General features: G+C 41.9%; 1 protein-coding gene across 1 annotated transcript; it reads left to right on the top strand.

The window, feature by feature from the left end:
• The first annotated feature begins 915 nt into the window (after positions 1–915).
• Positions 916–4811, top strand: LOC139291567 (regulator of cell cycle RGCC). The gene is made up of 5 exons (XM_070913635.1): positions 916–982; positions 1984–2148; positions 2812–2892; positions 3565–3627; positions 4192–4811. The coding sequence occupies exons 1-5, from the start codon at positions 961–963 to the stop codon at positions 4197–4199; spliced, it is 339 nt and encodes a 112-aa protein (XP_070769736.1). The 5' UTR covers positions 916–960; the 3' UTR covers positions 4200–4811.
• The last annotated feature ends 9912 nt before the right edge of the window (positions 4812–14723 follow it).

Below are 14723 nucleotides of genomic sequence, written 5' to 3'. Positions count from 1 at the left end.
AAAGATTAATGTGCAAATGCAAAATGTGCTTACACCATATTTTTATTAGCACACCTGGCACCTGTTTTTTTTAACTACTTCATAATGTTTTAACTGTCTCTCTTTAATGTTGTCTCAGATTTGTCTTCGGCTCAAATCTCCAGAAGCCCCTGTGGTATTACTCTTACTTAATGAGATGGGATACTTGTACCACTGGTAAGCATGCATGGCTACTTCACTGAGAATTGCATAATATGGCCCACAGACTAACAGCTGTTCTGTGGGATTTGAACAGACATTGCACTTGGGGGGCCTCTGTCGACAGAGCAGAGTACTGCAGATTTGAATATTCAAGTGTTGTTTTGATGGAGAGACCTCTTTTTTTAGATACTAAAATGTGCTTTCTAGTATGCTTAATCCACCCAGTCAAGAACTTCGGTAAAATTGAACCCAATCTAAACTATGTAGCTAAGAAAAATATCCCGAAACTTTTGATCCATTTTAAGATGATGCAACCTGACTGCACAGTGTGACATGGTCACACAGGATCATCCCAGTTTATTGTTCTTCAATAAAGCTTCACTCAAACTCAGAATGACTGTGAGCTGTTTCGGGTCATCTGTGAAATCCTGTTGTATCAAGCTCATTGTGCCAAAAACAGGATGCATGTCTGAATACCAAACGAGACAACAAAACGTCTTTTTTTATTTTGAAAGCATGGGGAAAAAACTGCAGGCCTCGACCTGAGTTGCGTAACGGCTTATTTCTGTCTGTCTCATTTGCGTATGGTTTTCCTTTCAACTTTCCGCCCACTTTTTCCAGTTACAGTAGACCTCTGAGGTTTCTCTGCGTCGTCATTGGCTGGCTGAGCGGATGTGGAGGGGCTTTATAATAAAACGACAGTCCTGCGTGTCGGCTTTAAAACCGTCTCTGCACCCAGACACTCAGCAGCCCGGTGGCGTTTTATTTCACTGCCCCAGCATGTCCTCAGACATTACCACAGGTGAGTCCAGCGACTACTTGAGCCATTAGTTTTGAATGGCGAGGCAGTGATGGTGATTATAGCCCCATGACGAACAGCTAATACCAGTATGATGCTGTCAGAGAGGCTGTAACCCTTGTTTTAACCTCTTTAAAGGAGACTTGCCTAACCCTTTTTATATATCACATCACGCTGAAACAAATTAAAGTTACACTGAGAGAGTGAGCAGTCCTGTAAATCATACAGCCTGCTACTTTTCATTGTACACTTTTATTTGTTGGTGTATCTTGCACATGGCACATATCTGTAATTTTTCATATTTACACATGTTTTTTTAAACTTAGGTCATTATTTCTTAAAGGCACAATTTCTAAAATGTGCTTACATTTTTCTTGCTGTATCCTATATGCCATGTGCTACTCATATTTCCCATAGGGGACTGTTACAGCTTTGTCATGTTCATGTTAGCCTAATAGAATAACTCTGTGATAAAATGGTGGGTGTGCTCATCCCATACTGCATCACTTATTTTATGGCTGCATTTATTCAAGAAATGGCCAAAAGTGTTGGTTTTATTGCAGCCCAAAGCACAGGACTTGGACTTAAAATGTAATATTTGTTTATCACAGTTTGCAGACCAGATGTTTTACAGGCTGTTAGATGTTTTATATGCCTTATGGGCTGTTGGGTTTATTTCCACACATCAAGTTATCTGATACAACCCACTGACAATAAACGTCAACTGCAGGTTTTGGCTTTTAGCTTTTATTTAATTTCATTCTCACCCAGAAGATATTTTGTTATGAGTTATTTCTTATACATTCGGATCTTTGAGATTTGAGTTTTTTGTTTAGTTTTATTTCCAAAATATTCGCAATACCATAAATTTAATCAGGGCTTTAAAATGTTATGTTTTCAGCACTTCTACTATTCTGCTTTCTGAAATAACTTGAGACGATCGTAACATTTCCTGCCAGTGGAGTAATGTGGTTTCTCTCCAACTGTTGTCACATTTTCCGCAGACTTGGAGCTCGAGCTGGGCGAGTTGCTGCAGGAGTTCCAGGATGTGGTGGAGGAGCTGAAGGCTCCTTCTCAGAGCAAACCTCATGCGTACCAGCACGTCCTGCAGGAGGCCAAAAGTCGCACGGGGCTGGGGGACGACAGCGGAGTCGACGACTCAGATTACAGTGAGAGACAAAATTGTCACACTAGAACAATGTTACTGTGATGGAGATAATGTTTGCCCATTGTGCAAAGTGTGGGGAAGGAAAGGCGTTATTCAGTGAATCATTTGCTGGTGGGTGAGGTTGTTTGGAGTCCCCATGGGTGCCGGTTGAGCCCCTTTATCAGTCCAAACAACTGCAGCTTGACACTTTTAATTTGCATTAAATTAGTGGTACAAGAGGACACATCCCTGTACACTTCTATTAAAGTGGCTGTTTTGCTCATGACAATAGCTGTGTGTGGAATGAACTGCAATTATGGACAACCCATCTCCTGTAATTGTCTGGGTTTTTTTTGCTGTTGCTGTTGTGCGTTTGTCGACGGTTATGAGATAAAAGAAGAAAGTGTGTTTTTCTGCTCCCATGCGTCGTCATTATTGAAAGTATTTCGGCCCCCAAACGTTTCAACAGGCAAACTGCTTTCATGAGTCGTCACTCGGGAGTCGCTAACAGTGAACGTGTGTTTACCTTAATTTTACTGCATGTTATTATCATTATGTGCAACTCCTGCATTGTGTTAAATGTATTGCCATTGTTGTTGTTGATCATTTGCATGGGCTGGCCTTAGTGCTTGTCTTTCTGTTTATTATCTGCGCTCACTCCCTCCTCGCCTCCCTCTCCCCCCAGGCAGCGAAGCTTCTTTGGGAAACAGTTTGAACACTAGCGAGGAGGAGCTTCACACAGCAGGCATAATGCTGGCATCGAAAGGTACTAGAGACTCCCATCAGCCTATCTCCATCCAGATAGCCCTCGTTCCTTCAGTGATCACTATCACTTTTGCTCTGATCACTATCACAGCCACACAAAAACCCTCTACATTAGACTGTGAGCTCTTTTATTTTTACACAACAAAGCCGCTGCCGCTGTGACTGTGACTTCTCAGAACCCCCCTCCCCCCCACATATTTCCAAGTCTCCTGCAGGTTTTTTTTGTGCTGTTATGCAGTGGTGAGACTGGCTCAGGTGTGTGTAAATGAATGAGAGCTGTTGTGTTTTGTTGCATGCAGATGCACAGACTTCGTTTAAATCTCAATCGAGGAAAACAAGAAGGTGACCAGGAGGTGCCATTCAGTCTGTCTGTGTACCTTAAGATATTTACAACAGAGATCCTGGTTGGATCCAGCAAGCTGTCGAGGTGTTATAGCACTTAAGATCAGCTTTATCTCAGTTTGTAGAAAAGAAGCTGAAATGTTTTTCTTTTTTCCCTTTAAAAGCAGTTTGGTTCATATGTAATTCTGGCACTTAGATTCGTTTTCAGCTTCTTGGTCCAAAGGAAATACCATTGAACTGAGCCGCATTTCTCCACAGAAATGTTCCATTGCTGTTTTTTTCTTCTTCTATAGTTTCTCAAATTCCTTTTCTTTCTGTCTTCTTTCTGCAGCCAAGCTGGGAGACACAAGGGAACTTGAGAGTTTTATCAACATGTTGGACCAGGAACTTGCAGGTACGCATTAAAGAGAATTACACCCCCATATCACTCAGTTTATTCTTCATTGCTTTTGCACTTAAGCCCACAAGTCATGCTGACAGAGTGCATGTTTTGTTACACATTGAAAAACAGAGTGCGTAGTCGTGGCCACTTTGTTTCTACCCCCCTCCCACCCCACTCTGTTTATCGCTGAGCACCTCTTGTGTGTAAATGCCATGTCTGGGGACTCAGGTGGACTATCTACACGACCTTTAGTGATAATAGCATACTTGACTACATGAGCATCATGATCCTGCTATCAGCACTAAAGCAGTGGTGTTTCAGAGGCCCGTGAACACATGCATGGCCCCATGCGCACACACCCACAACCCACAAAGAACAAAACATACATCTGCTGCTATCGGTGGTCCTGACGCAGAGAGAATTAATGTTACAAATGAATCGTGACTCCCCCTGTATCTTTACCAGGCTCACTTATTAGTCAGTGCATGTTTGTGTGTGTGTTAATGTGCCTGTGTGCTTGGTTTCTTATTCCGGCTCCTGAGCTTTTGTAGTTTTCTCTTCCTCTCTCTTTTGCAGAAATGTGAACCGAGAGAGAAAGCGGGCCACATAGAGGGGGGAGAAACAGGCCGGGGGCGCCATGGCAGGCTACTGCCGAGCAGACAGGCAGATCTACACCAGAGCAGATCTGAGGGAGCAAATGCTCCCCTGGCTGCTCCAGGGGAAAAGGTTAACATCAGAAATTAAAAGGGCACTCCATTCCAAAATGCAAGAACACCCTCAGACCCCTGGCGACGCCTCGTCCAGGCAGCAAGACGATGTCCCTGCAGCATCAAATCCAAGATGTGTGACATATTCCCGAAACTAGACAAAGCTTCCATCTGCCCGAGAAGAGGAAGAAAACGCTGCCTTGAGTATAGAAAGCATGTTCATACCACATTTAAAATTCCCGTAAGTACTATGCCAGTAAAAGGACCTAAATCCTCAGTGCCTTTTATTTTTTACAGGAGGTTGATCTTTGTTTTAGTTCAAAATCACAGATGGCACTTTAGTTTTTAACTAATTTAAAGTCAAAGGGGTTCAGATCTGTTGTGTGATATCAAATGTCATTTATGTGCTGATGTTTCCAGTGTACAGTTCTTGTTAATATTCCTTTTTTAATATAAAGTATTGTACAGTTGAATGCACATATAAATAAAGCAAACTTTTGATTGAATTTAAGACTATATTTCATTTTTGTTGTTGATATATACACAAGTACATTTAATCCTGTTCCAGATACAGTGCAGAGAAACTGCTGGCCTTGCTGGCCACATCTGACTCTACACACACACACACACACACACACACACACACACACACACACACACTGTTGAAAGCCTTTCACTTCTCTAAAAAATACTCCTGACAGTACTGACAACAAATTATATTCAATGTGCCTACACCTTCACTATCCCCTAAATTGACTGTTGCTACTGTCACACCACATGTCCCTGGAGCCCTTCACCCATTCTTCTTAGTTTGTACCTTTGCTCCCTGTATGTCTGTTCTGATTATGCTTTGAGTTTCACTTCTGCCATCAAATCAGGAAACCCACAAATTTCGCTCAGACAGCATGTGAAGACCACTTAAAGAGGAAGTGCGTCAGTTGTGCTGTGAGAAACAATGTTCATTTAGACTCTGCTGTGACTTATTACCATCAAATCCAAGCTTTGAACTGAAGGAAAGGAACTGTTCGTCTTAGTTCGAGTCGTCTGCAAAAGAGCGTCTTAGCAGCTTCCTAGCTGTGACTTTTCCATCATGGTCGTGTTCATATTCTGCTGTCGTTTCACTGTAGTATAGGTCTGCAGAGTGTCATCTCTTTACAGTTGTCTCCTCCCTGTTGTCAAAACAACATCACTTAGGGAAACAAGACAAGGTTACCGTGGTTGTAAGATGTGATTTTACATTGACTGACATCGGCGGTATAATTCAGCAGAAGTATGCAAAATTATTTTAAGTCTGCGGAAGAGCTGCCAGATGTGATTTGAGGATGAGGCAGAATGAGGAACTACAACCAACAGTCAACAATCCCCGAAATATTCAACTACACAGCTTATTGTAATCATGCAGACAAACCACAGAATCTGGTTTCAGGGTGATGAAAGCCAAGGGGAAGTTTTGCCCTCTTGGAAACAGGAATGTCAGGGACCTGCAGTTTATTGAATTGTCATTGTTTTCTCCTTAAAAATCCCCAGAAGGCTGGTTGATGCGAGCCGTCACCAATACCACCAGTGCTGGTGATATATTAGGGATAGACTGCTTGGGTTGCAGCTGCTTTCTTGACATCATGTCGGTGGCAGTGGCCAAAGAAAGGAAGGCTGGACATTTAAGATACTGCTCCCTGTCTGTTTATGTCTCATTAAAAGACACTTTGTTCAGAAAGTTCACTGCTCTGAACTCTGGCCAACTATTTAACCCCGCTGACGAGAGTTGGCGCTGATCTGGGGAGAGAGGGGGAGAGGAGAGTATAGTAGTGAGAGCAAATGAGCTTAAAATTTGACATTACTGTAAAGCAAAGAAGAATAACGGGAGCAGAAAGAGACCAAAGGGGAACATTAGAGTGTTCAAACAATAGAGAAATACACATGGGTGGTGTAGAGTAACCTGTTCCTCCTGTGTTGTCCGTTCCACTTAGAGAAAGGCGAGGGTGACTGATTGAGGCCACAGCTGTTCAGGATAGTAACAAACAAAGTTGGCTTCGACATGATGGAACTTCCCTCACAAACGAAGGACACATCCTGTTTTCAGAGACCAAAGGCGAGGAATTGCAGCAATGCAGGAAATGTGACGGTGTAGAACAGATGAAACTGAAAGGCATTTGATTGGAATTCTCTTCTTTCTGCGTCCCACGGTGGTTTTGTAACAATACGTTTCTGATCTGCAGCTCTGTATCCCGACTGGCACTTGACATTGCCACTCTAATCCACATTGTCATTTCATTGTACACGAAAAAGTCACCGGCAGCTAATTATGCTGTATGATTCTTATTAGATTGCTCTTCAACGGGATCTGATGTAATATATCTGTTTGTCTTATGGGAACACCTCCCCCTTTGTTTAGCTAATTACTGTGAGACTGGTATTTGATTGGCAGCGCACCAAAGTAAGAGGCCAATATGTCAGCCAGTCGCCTTGTTTAGATAACAGACAGAGTAAATGATGAATGAACTGACTTCATTAGCGGATAAATTAAAATGAATTGATGTTATGATGAGACAGTAAATGGTCTTGAGAGATGAAGACATAATAAATATCATGTTGTACCCCTTTCGGCCCTCACCTATAGACTCAGACATCTTGGTAATAAATGTCACATAGACTTAAAATCTCTACACACAATGTTGGTTTGTTTTAAGCTGGTTAGCAGGCTAATGAAGATGTAATTGAGTATAGCAGAAAGGAGACACTTGTTATTATCAGACAATGAGTAAATGAAGCAGAGATATGGCCTGTGCAGTCAGGCTATCATGGCCGAGATGAGTGCAGCATGCAGAGCACGCAGTCTTCTGTCATCTGCCTGATGAGAGACTGGAGCGACGCCTCTCCCCCGAGAGCTCCCCAAATGGTCCAGGCTAACAATGTTCTCCCAAGGAATTAACTGGCTCGACCGACCAACACACACACCCGACCAAACCAGCACAAACAATTGTGTTTCCAACTCTTCAGAGGACATTACATTGACTTACATTCATTTCCTGGAGACTTACCCTTACCCTAACCATAACCACTACTTGCCTAACCCTAACCTTGACTTAAACCTAATCTTACCTTAACCTTAAACCAAGTCTTCACCCTAATTTACATTTTTTTTTTTTACATCATGGGGACTTGTGTTTTGTCCCCAAAAGGAAGGCAAGATCCCACAATGTAACTGTGTAAACAGATTTATGTCCCCACAACATGAGTAATACAAGGCCAATCCAAAACACACACAGACACTGAATTGTTAGATTCTGACGGGGTCTTACGTAACTGAGGCTAGTCCCTGAGCCCGGATCAAGGACTCAGATCACTGCTTTGTTATTCTTGCAAAGCTCACAAAAGGCAGAACGAGGAGCTAGACCCATAAAAGGAGGTGGTAGTGTGCTGTGAAATAATATCTCTCATATGACACCACTTCAAAGTCGTGTGAGATGTTCATGTGAGCCTTAAATGCTGTAGAACCGTTTTTCAGTTAGTTTGATATTGTGAAATAATGACTGACTACAACTGTCTTATATAGCTTTTTTTTTTAATTTAGCACCGTGTGTCTATAGGATGTCTGTGCCTGTCAGCTGGTTGTTTGGTCGATCAGTCCATCCATCCATGGCTTGCAACAAAAACCATGTACAGACATTCATGGTCCCAGAGCATGTATCCTAATGACTTTGGTGATCCCCTGACTTTTCCTCTAGTGCCACCACAAGGTCGGCATTTTGTGGTTTTGAGTGAAAAGTCTCGACTATTAGATGGATTGTCATGAAATTTGCAACAGGCATTTGCGTTCTCCACATATGAATTGTAGTGACCTTGGATATCCTCTCACATGCCATATAGAGTCATCCTCAGGTCAGAATTTCGGTTTGTCCAATACAAATGTTTATGACCAAATAGCAAAAATAATGACATTCCCATCAGCCTCAGCTATACCTTTTGTGTAGTGCTATTTAGCAAATGTTAGCAAGCTAATGTGCAAAACTAAGATGGTAAACATTATACATGCTAAACGTCAGCATGTCAGCATTGCACTGCTGTGCCTAAGCACAGCCTCACAGAGCCGCTGGCATGGCTGTAGACTCAGAGTGTTGTTTTGGACCGGCTAAATTTGAGGCATATTTGTATACTAATTGAAGAGTTTATCGCCATGATGCAAAATAAGCATTTTGTGTGTTTGTTAACTTATCATAATTAAACATATTGACCTGTTTTTCTGCTGTGTTTACAAAAATCACTGATGTAAACAACCAGCATTTCACACGATCAGAAAACATTAATAACTGTCTTAAAGTGCTCAAAGTGAAATAGATCTACAATGCAATACTCAACTCATTCAGGAGAAAACAAGATCATCAGTGCAATGGAAACATTTTAAAGGCTTATTTGGAGTTTCGTGGCTGCTGTCACGTACATTCCAAGTCTCTACCTATAGCCATGTCATTTCCTGTTTTGCTCTCTGACTCCCACAGACCTCATTGTATGGGACAGGAAACCAGTGTTATTACATTCAGAGGAGTTAATTCCCAAAGAATGTGACTCATCCAGCCTTCCCCAGACTTCAAATGAGCCATTACATCACTGCTGACTCGGGATTTCTTGATGCCACTTCACCCTTCCTCCTTCAACTCAGACAGGCAATTTACTAGAATTCATTACTGAAACTCAAGCAAACATATAACTTATCAAAGAGCCCAACTGTAGTTATAACTCCATTCTTGGATTTTGGAGAGTCTCTGTAATTTAAATAATGTCCAATTTAAGTGCTATAGTTATATATTGAACACTAGTGAGAAAAGGGAGAGAAAAACAAGCCGTGAGAAGATGTGGACGTGTGAATGGAAGTGACAGTGAACATAGTTTTGGCAAATGCCATGGGCCACCCAGTGGGCAGGAAAAACTGTGTTCTTTATTGTAATGTAGCTAGTGAGCTGTCAGTCACACAAAGAGGTCTCAGTGCATCTTTACAGCTGTGAAAATGTGTTTCCAGTGTGTTAGTAGTTTCACTCGAGCGAATAGAAACAAATGTGTGCAATTCTTAAGATCCAACAGTTGACTTGAGAGTTGCCTGTGGTGCCCAGACTGCCTTACTGCTGAATTTTCTATGTATTTCAGTGGTGTGAAACATTTTTGTGGCTGACATGATACTTCTTTCCAACAGATTACCTGACATCTATAGGCCACAACCGATAATATATCCAGTAAAACAGGAACTTTAAATCTATTCTTAAGCAGGGCATGTGTAAATGCATTTGTTTCCAACTATGTGTAAACACTGGAGGCAAATGGACCTGTATTTTGAGATATGGTGGAATTCAAATTAGATTCCCATCAGCAAAAGCATATCTCTAAAAAGACTGTAAAAGTTTTAGGAGGTCAGACGTTTATCAAACTTTATGATTAAGCATTAACAATATCTGGGTCTATTTGGGAAAAAAAATTACCATGCAAACATCTATTCAATTTGTCAGAAAAATTGGAGAATTCACTGCACAGGACTAACATTTAGGCATCACTGACAAATGAATGTCTCTGCCTCTTGGGGCAAAAATAGGCTTAACTTCAAAGGATGTTTCCAGTATTTCACAGAAAAAAAATGGTGCAGATTTTTTTTTTTGGAATAAGCTCAGATATTGAAGTCAAACTCACAGTGTATTTGATCTGAAAGATCTGTGAAAAGCCTGGTAGCCTGGATTAGCACTTAAGATCAAATTGGTGCCACTGAAAGTCATTGTAATGTGATCTAAGTGATAAGATACTTTCGGGAAGTCCTCTGGGAGTCCTCTGTAGTCTGTACCGGAGCAGCACAGGCTGACGAGTTCAGACACCAAAGGTCCACTGACGCAACCTTCCCCTGCCACCAGTAACCCACATCTGAGAAAGGCATTAGTGGACTGCCATCTGATGGTGAACTCCAGCTGATGCAACTGAGAGATAGCGCCGGGGCCGGGGCCTCAGCTGGCGAGGAATGGCTTTGCAAAATAGCCCTGAATCTGCAAGATAATGCTGTGAATAATGAGAGCAGTTACAGAAGAAATGAAACATCCTGGAAGTTGTGAGTCGTGCAATGAAAACTTCTCCCATCCGGCCATCAGAACAAACTAGAAGGAAAAATTAGCCGTCAAGCAGCATCTTGTGGTAACAGCGTTTTCTGGACAGGAAACAGGATAGATACTGTGTAGAGGCTTAAAATGTGCTTGTTGCCCGCTGTTGTTACTTCCCTCACACACACTGGGAGCGTACAGGCTTTAGTCTCAGCAGCCTCTGTGGTATCTCCAGGCCATCCATCTTACAGAGGGCAGATCATTATGTAGTCGACAGGCAGCTTTAGGCCGGGGGCAGGTGGGACTGCTTGTACTGGATGAACTATAGGCTGCTACTGTTCTTTACTGGACCTCCATAAAATCCAAACCAGCTCCTTTTACTGTTGAATAGTACATTACACTAGAGCTTGTTCTATTCTTCCAATGCTGCAGTTTGTTGCCCCCAAAGCTGCATTTAGGATCATGTTTGGGTTATTTTATCTTTTTATTTTTACTAACAAATCCCATTAAAAGACCAAAAATGGCAATGAATTTATCCTGCTAACAAGAGCTGTCTATGTAGCCAGAGCTTGTAGCTTACGCCTCTGTGGCACAGGACACCATCGTCATCCAAAAACCATTAAAAACACATAAAATAGCCACACCATTGGGTGATACTCTGGTTTATTTTGAAACAACTCCGCAGCAGCATTTTCTCTGGACAGAAGCTCCATGTCGGGCAGACGTCGCTGAGCATGCTGGGGGATGTGGCTCCTTGCTTTGCTAGTTTGACGAGCTATGAGGGAAAGAGCTGCACTGCCTGTGTCCATTGTAATTAAAGAATATGTCACCCAATGCACCAGCCTGGCTCTTGTTGGGCTCTTTTTCTCTGTGTTTTTAATAGTTTTTGGATGACAGTGAGTTCAATGGCGCAGAGGCATACGCTACATCTGGCTGCGGCTTCACAGTCAGCACTTGTAGCAGGATAAATTCATTGTTGGTTTTGGTCTGTTTGTGAGATTTGTTGATAATAACAAAAAAGATCAAATATGCCGGCCTTATCCTTTAATGCAAAAGCTGTGTGATTCTTTTTGGAGGAACAGAGCACTCAAATACAGCATTCACAGAGATGCTCTCTCTATAATCATTTTGTAGGATGAAAAATATACAAAACAGTATTATCAGCACCAAAGTTCTTGGTCTTGTCACGCCCACTGAAAATGGATGTCATGTTCTATATTCATGAGAACCACAATAAGATACAGAAAGAATAGATATTTTATTTTGATTACTCCAGTTTGCGCGATTATAAATACATTCTATGGACATAAACATAGAAGTAACAGGGCATCTTTAGTAATCTGTACAATGACACGGAGATAACAGAGATTTATCATTATGTATTTTGGCTCAAAGACCATTGGTTTTGTTCATTTCAGTTCTTGTGTTCTGGTGAAAAATGTGTTACAGTATCTGGGTTTGATACCACCATAACAGCTTCAGTGCATGATGCTCCTTGTCAGGAAAACCTGAAAAATATACCAGTGATTTGTCTATGCTCTGTGGGTACAACAGAAAATTGTCCAGAGAGTGGTTTCTTTTCTTTTTTTTAAACATGGAAATAATAGATGAATGATTTCCCTTTGGAGAAAAACAGGCTATTTAAATTGAAACTGCAAGAGTTTTGGTTCAGTGACTGGTTCTACTCAGCTTACCAATAAGTAATGTTAATTGGCTTCTTAGTCAGCAGAGAAACATAGTACCTCAAGAAAATTAGACCTTAAATGATTGTAAATGAGCTAGTAGTCCAGATTATGGCACTGACAAAGTAAAATCAAGAGAAAATGAGCAAGTCATGTCTGTGTGAGACAGAGGTAGAGCTGCTCAGATTATATTTTGTGCGAGGGAGGCTACAAAAAAAACAGCATGAAAGAGGAAGAAGACAGCAAAGACGAATGAGACACAGGAAGAGAGCGATGAGGGTGAGGGGAAATATAGGTAACAACACGTTCACCGCAGTAGAAATAAAATTCTCAATACCTGCACTACACATACTGCGCACACGGACACCCACCCACCCACACACACACACCCACACACACACACACACACACACACACACACCTGCGGCTCTCTCCCAGCGGGTGGCACTGTGTAATTTGGCACATCCATTTGCTAGGCTGGGTTTGTCTCCACTGCTGTCGAGGCAGTCACAAACCCCATCGGGGTATTCCAGCCAATACTTGAATGATGTCACTTTGGAAACACACTCACTGAACTGCAAACAAATCTCGACTGTGGAAAAGTGTCTCGCTTGTAACTGTCCCATTTTTCTACTGCTGGTGATTCTTGTCAGAGGAAGTTTGGACTAATTTCATCGAGCCTTCAGGTGACTGATTGCTGAAGGAGTTTGACCCCGTTTTCTCTTGCTGCACCACACCACTGCACTTTCCATGGTCTTCCCCTTTGGTCCGGGCACTTAATTATGTGGCTCTTCACAGGGCCCATGTATCCCAAACCGTGTCCCCGGAGCCACCAGGTCTACCCTTGCCAATACTCAGTGACATCTGCTCTGCTTCAACGGCATATGGGAAAATTACATGGCAAAAAACAAGTTGCCCTCCCATGACATTTCTTCCCTTTGATAGTTCACTCTCAACTCCATCACTCAATTTTAGCCCTGTGCCACTGTATGTGTGTGTGTTGGAGCCAATGGAAACTGACCTCCCCACCACTGCAGTCGGATCAGACGAGGGGACAGTCTACTTTGAGTCATATCCTGTGATAAAGGTTCACCCAAATTACCAACAAAAAAAAATCACCCATTTTTGTGAGCTTTCAGCCACACCTCCTGGCCTTCATCAGCAGATGGCCTTTGCTTATAACAAACAATGAATCAATAATGAATGGAAAGGTGGACGAAATATTGTTTGTGCTGCAAACAGCATTAACAATTATATCTAAACAGGTTTTTTGGCCACACAGAACATATTATAATTTTTTATGGCAAATGGTAGCTTATTTACACATCCAGCAGATACGGGGCAACATTAGCATTCATTTGGAGTCCAATTTTCACTCTCTTTTAGCTCTATTTTGCTCTCCACCAACTTCTGATTGAAATGTTTGTCTCTTAGCTGCTAAATGCTTCACTATGTTCGCCAGCTAGTCGCTAATTCAATCTCTCTGCCATTTGGTGTTGGGCAGGTAGCATACAGTGGATTAGAGTTTTTTTTGTTGAGAACTGCCTTTGGAAACGGCGCCATGAGACAGATTAAGGGAAAAAAACATGAAGTAAAGTTGCGGGCCACAAACCAAAACAATGAGCTAAGAGAGGCTAAAATGCTGAGGGGGACTGCAGAGTTGGGTGATAACGGTTTGTCACTATGAGCAACCCCTTTTCACAGACTAGTAGTCATTTGAACCATTGTTGGTATAAAAACATTGATTAGAGCAGCTTTGAAGAATTCAACAGCAACATATTTCAATGCTGTGAGCGCCACAAACAAAATTCCATTCCCTTCCATTGTATTGGGGTGGCAGCAGAAAGAGACAAATATGTCAAAACTTTGACAAATACAACCATGGTAAGATGCCTCAAGTTAAATCAACTTCTAAGTAATTTGGGTGAATCAAATCTTTAAGGACATATTCCAATAAGAAAGGTTGACATCCATTTTGCAGTCAGGAGTATTTAAAAAATGCTCATCCAAATGCCATCGACCATACCATACCATAATATGTGTTAATTTAATGCCAGAAAACAAAGCACCGCTGACGTTATTGCTACTAAAACAAGTTTGACTATTTGCATCATCTACTCCTTACATAAGCACAAGCACAGAGACATTATTAAATGTCTCTGTATGTGTGAGACAGCTCCAGGTAGAAACCCACTGCTTGTTTCTCTCTTAGTGGCTGCGGCTCAGGCGAAGACGGTGGCTGATTAGGAGGTGAGCCCCATATAAGGCAGGATGAGCAAAAACAAGATGACTCATATAGATCAGTCTCCAAGCAATTTCCCTCAAATAACCCCTTCTCTCTTTCTGCTACTGGCAGGATCGGTGATGAGCTGACCAGACTGTGCTTCTCGCTCTGCTGCGTCTCCAATCATTAAATACCAGGGGAAGTTTTAATGGAATACTTCATAAAAATGTTGAGGTTCATGTGCATGAAGCACCTACGAATTGCAACACTGATCTAGGATCACTGGTCAGGTTGCATTACTGCACTTTGCTGTAACGCGGGAGACAATCTGTGCTACGCCAAGGTACTTAATGAAAATTGTCAGTTTTACTCGCAGAATCAATAACTCCAGCGTTCTCCCCGAGAATAACATATAATAGGATGCAAT

This window comes from Enoplosus armatus, chromosome 10, assembly GCF_043641665.1.
Source record: "Enoplosus armatus isolate fEnoArm2 chromosome 10, fEnoArm2.hap1, whole genome shotgun sequence".
Taxonomy (NCBI): Eukaryota; Metazoa; Chordata; class Actinopteri; order Centrarchiformes; family Enoplosidae; genus Enoplosus; species Enoplosus armatus.
Note: the sequence above shows the minus strand (reverse complement) of the source record. Positions and strands in the feature narration are given on the sequence as shown.

Coding starts and splice junctions, on each gene's coding strand:
- LOC139291567 (XM_070913635.1), top strand. CDS start 961: ATGTCCTCAGACATTACCACAG. Junction 983..1,983: donor GTCCTCAGACATTACCACAG/GTGAGTCCAGCG, acceptor CATTTTCCGCAG/ACTTGGAGCTCGAGCTGGGC. Junction 2,149..2,811: donor AGTCGACGACTCAGATTACA/GTGAGAGACAAA, acceptor CTCTCCCCCCAG/GCAGCGAAGCTTCTTTGGGA.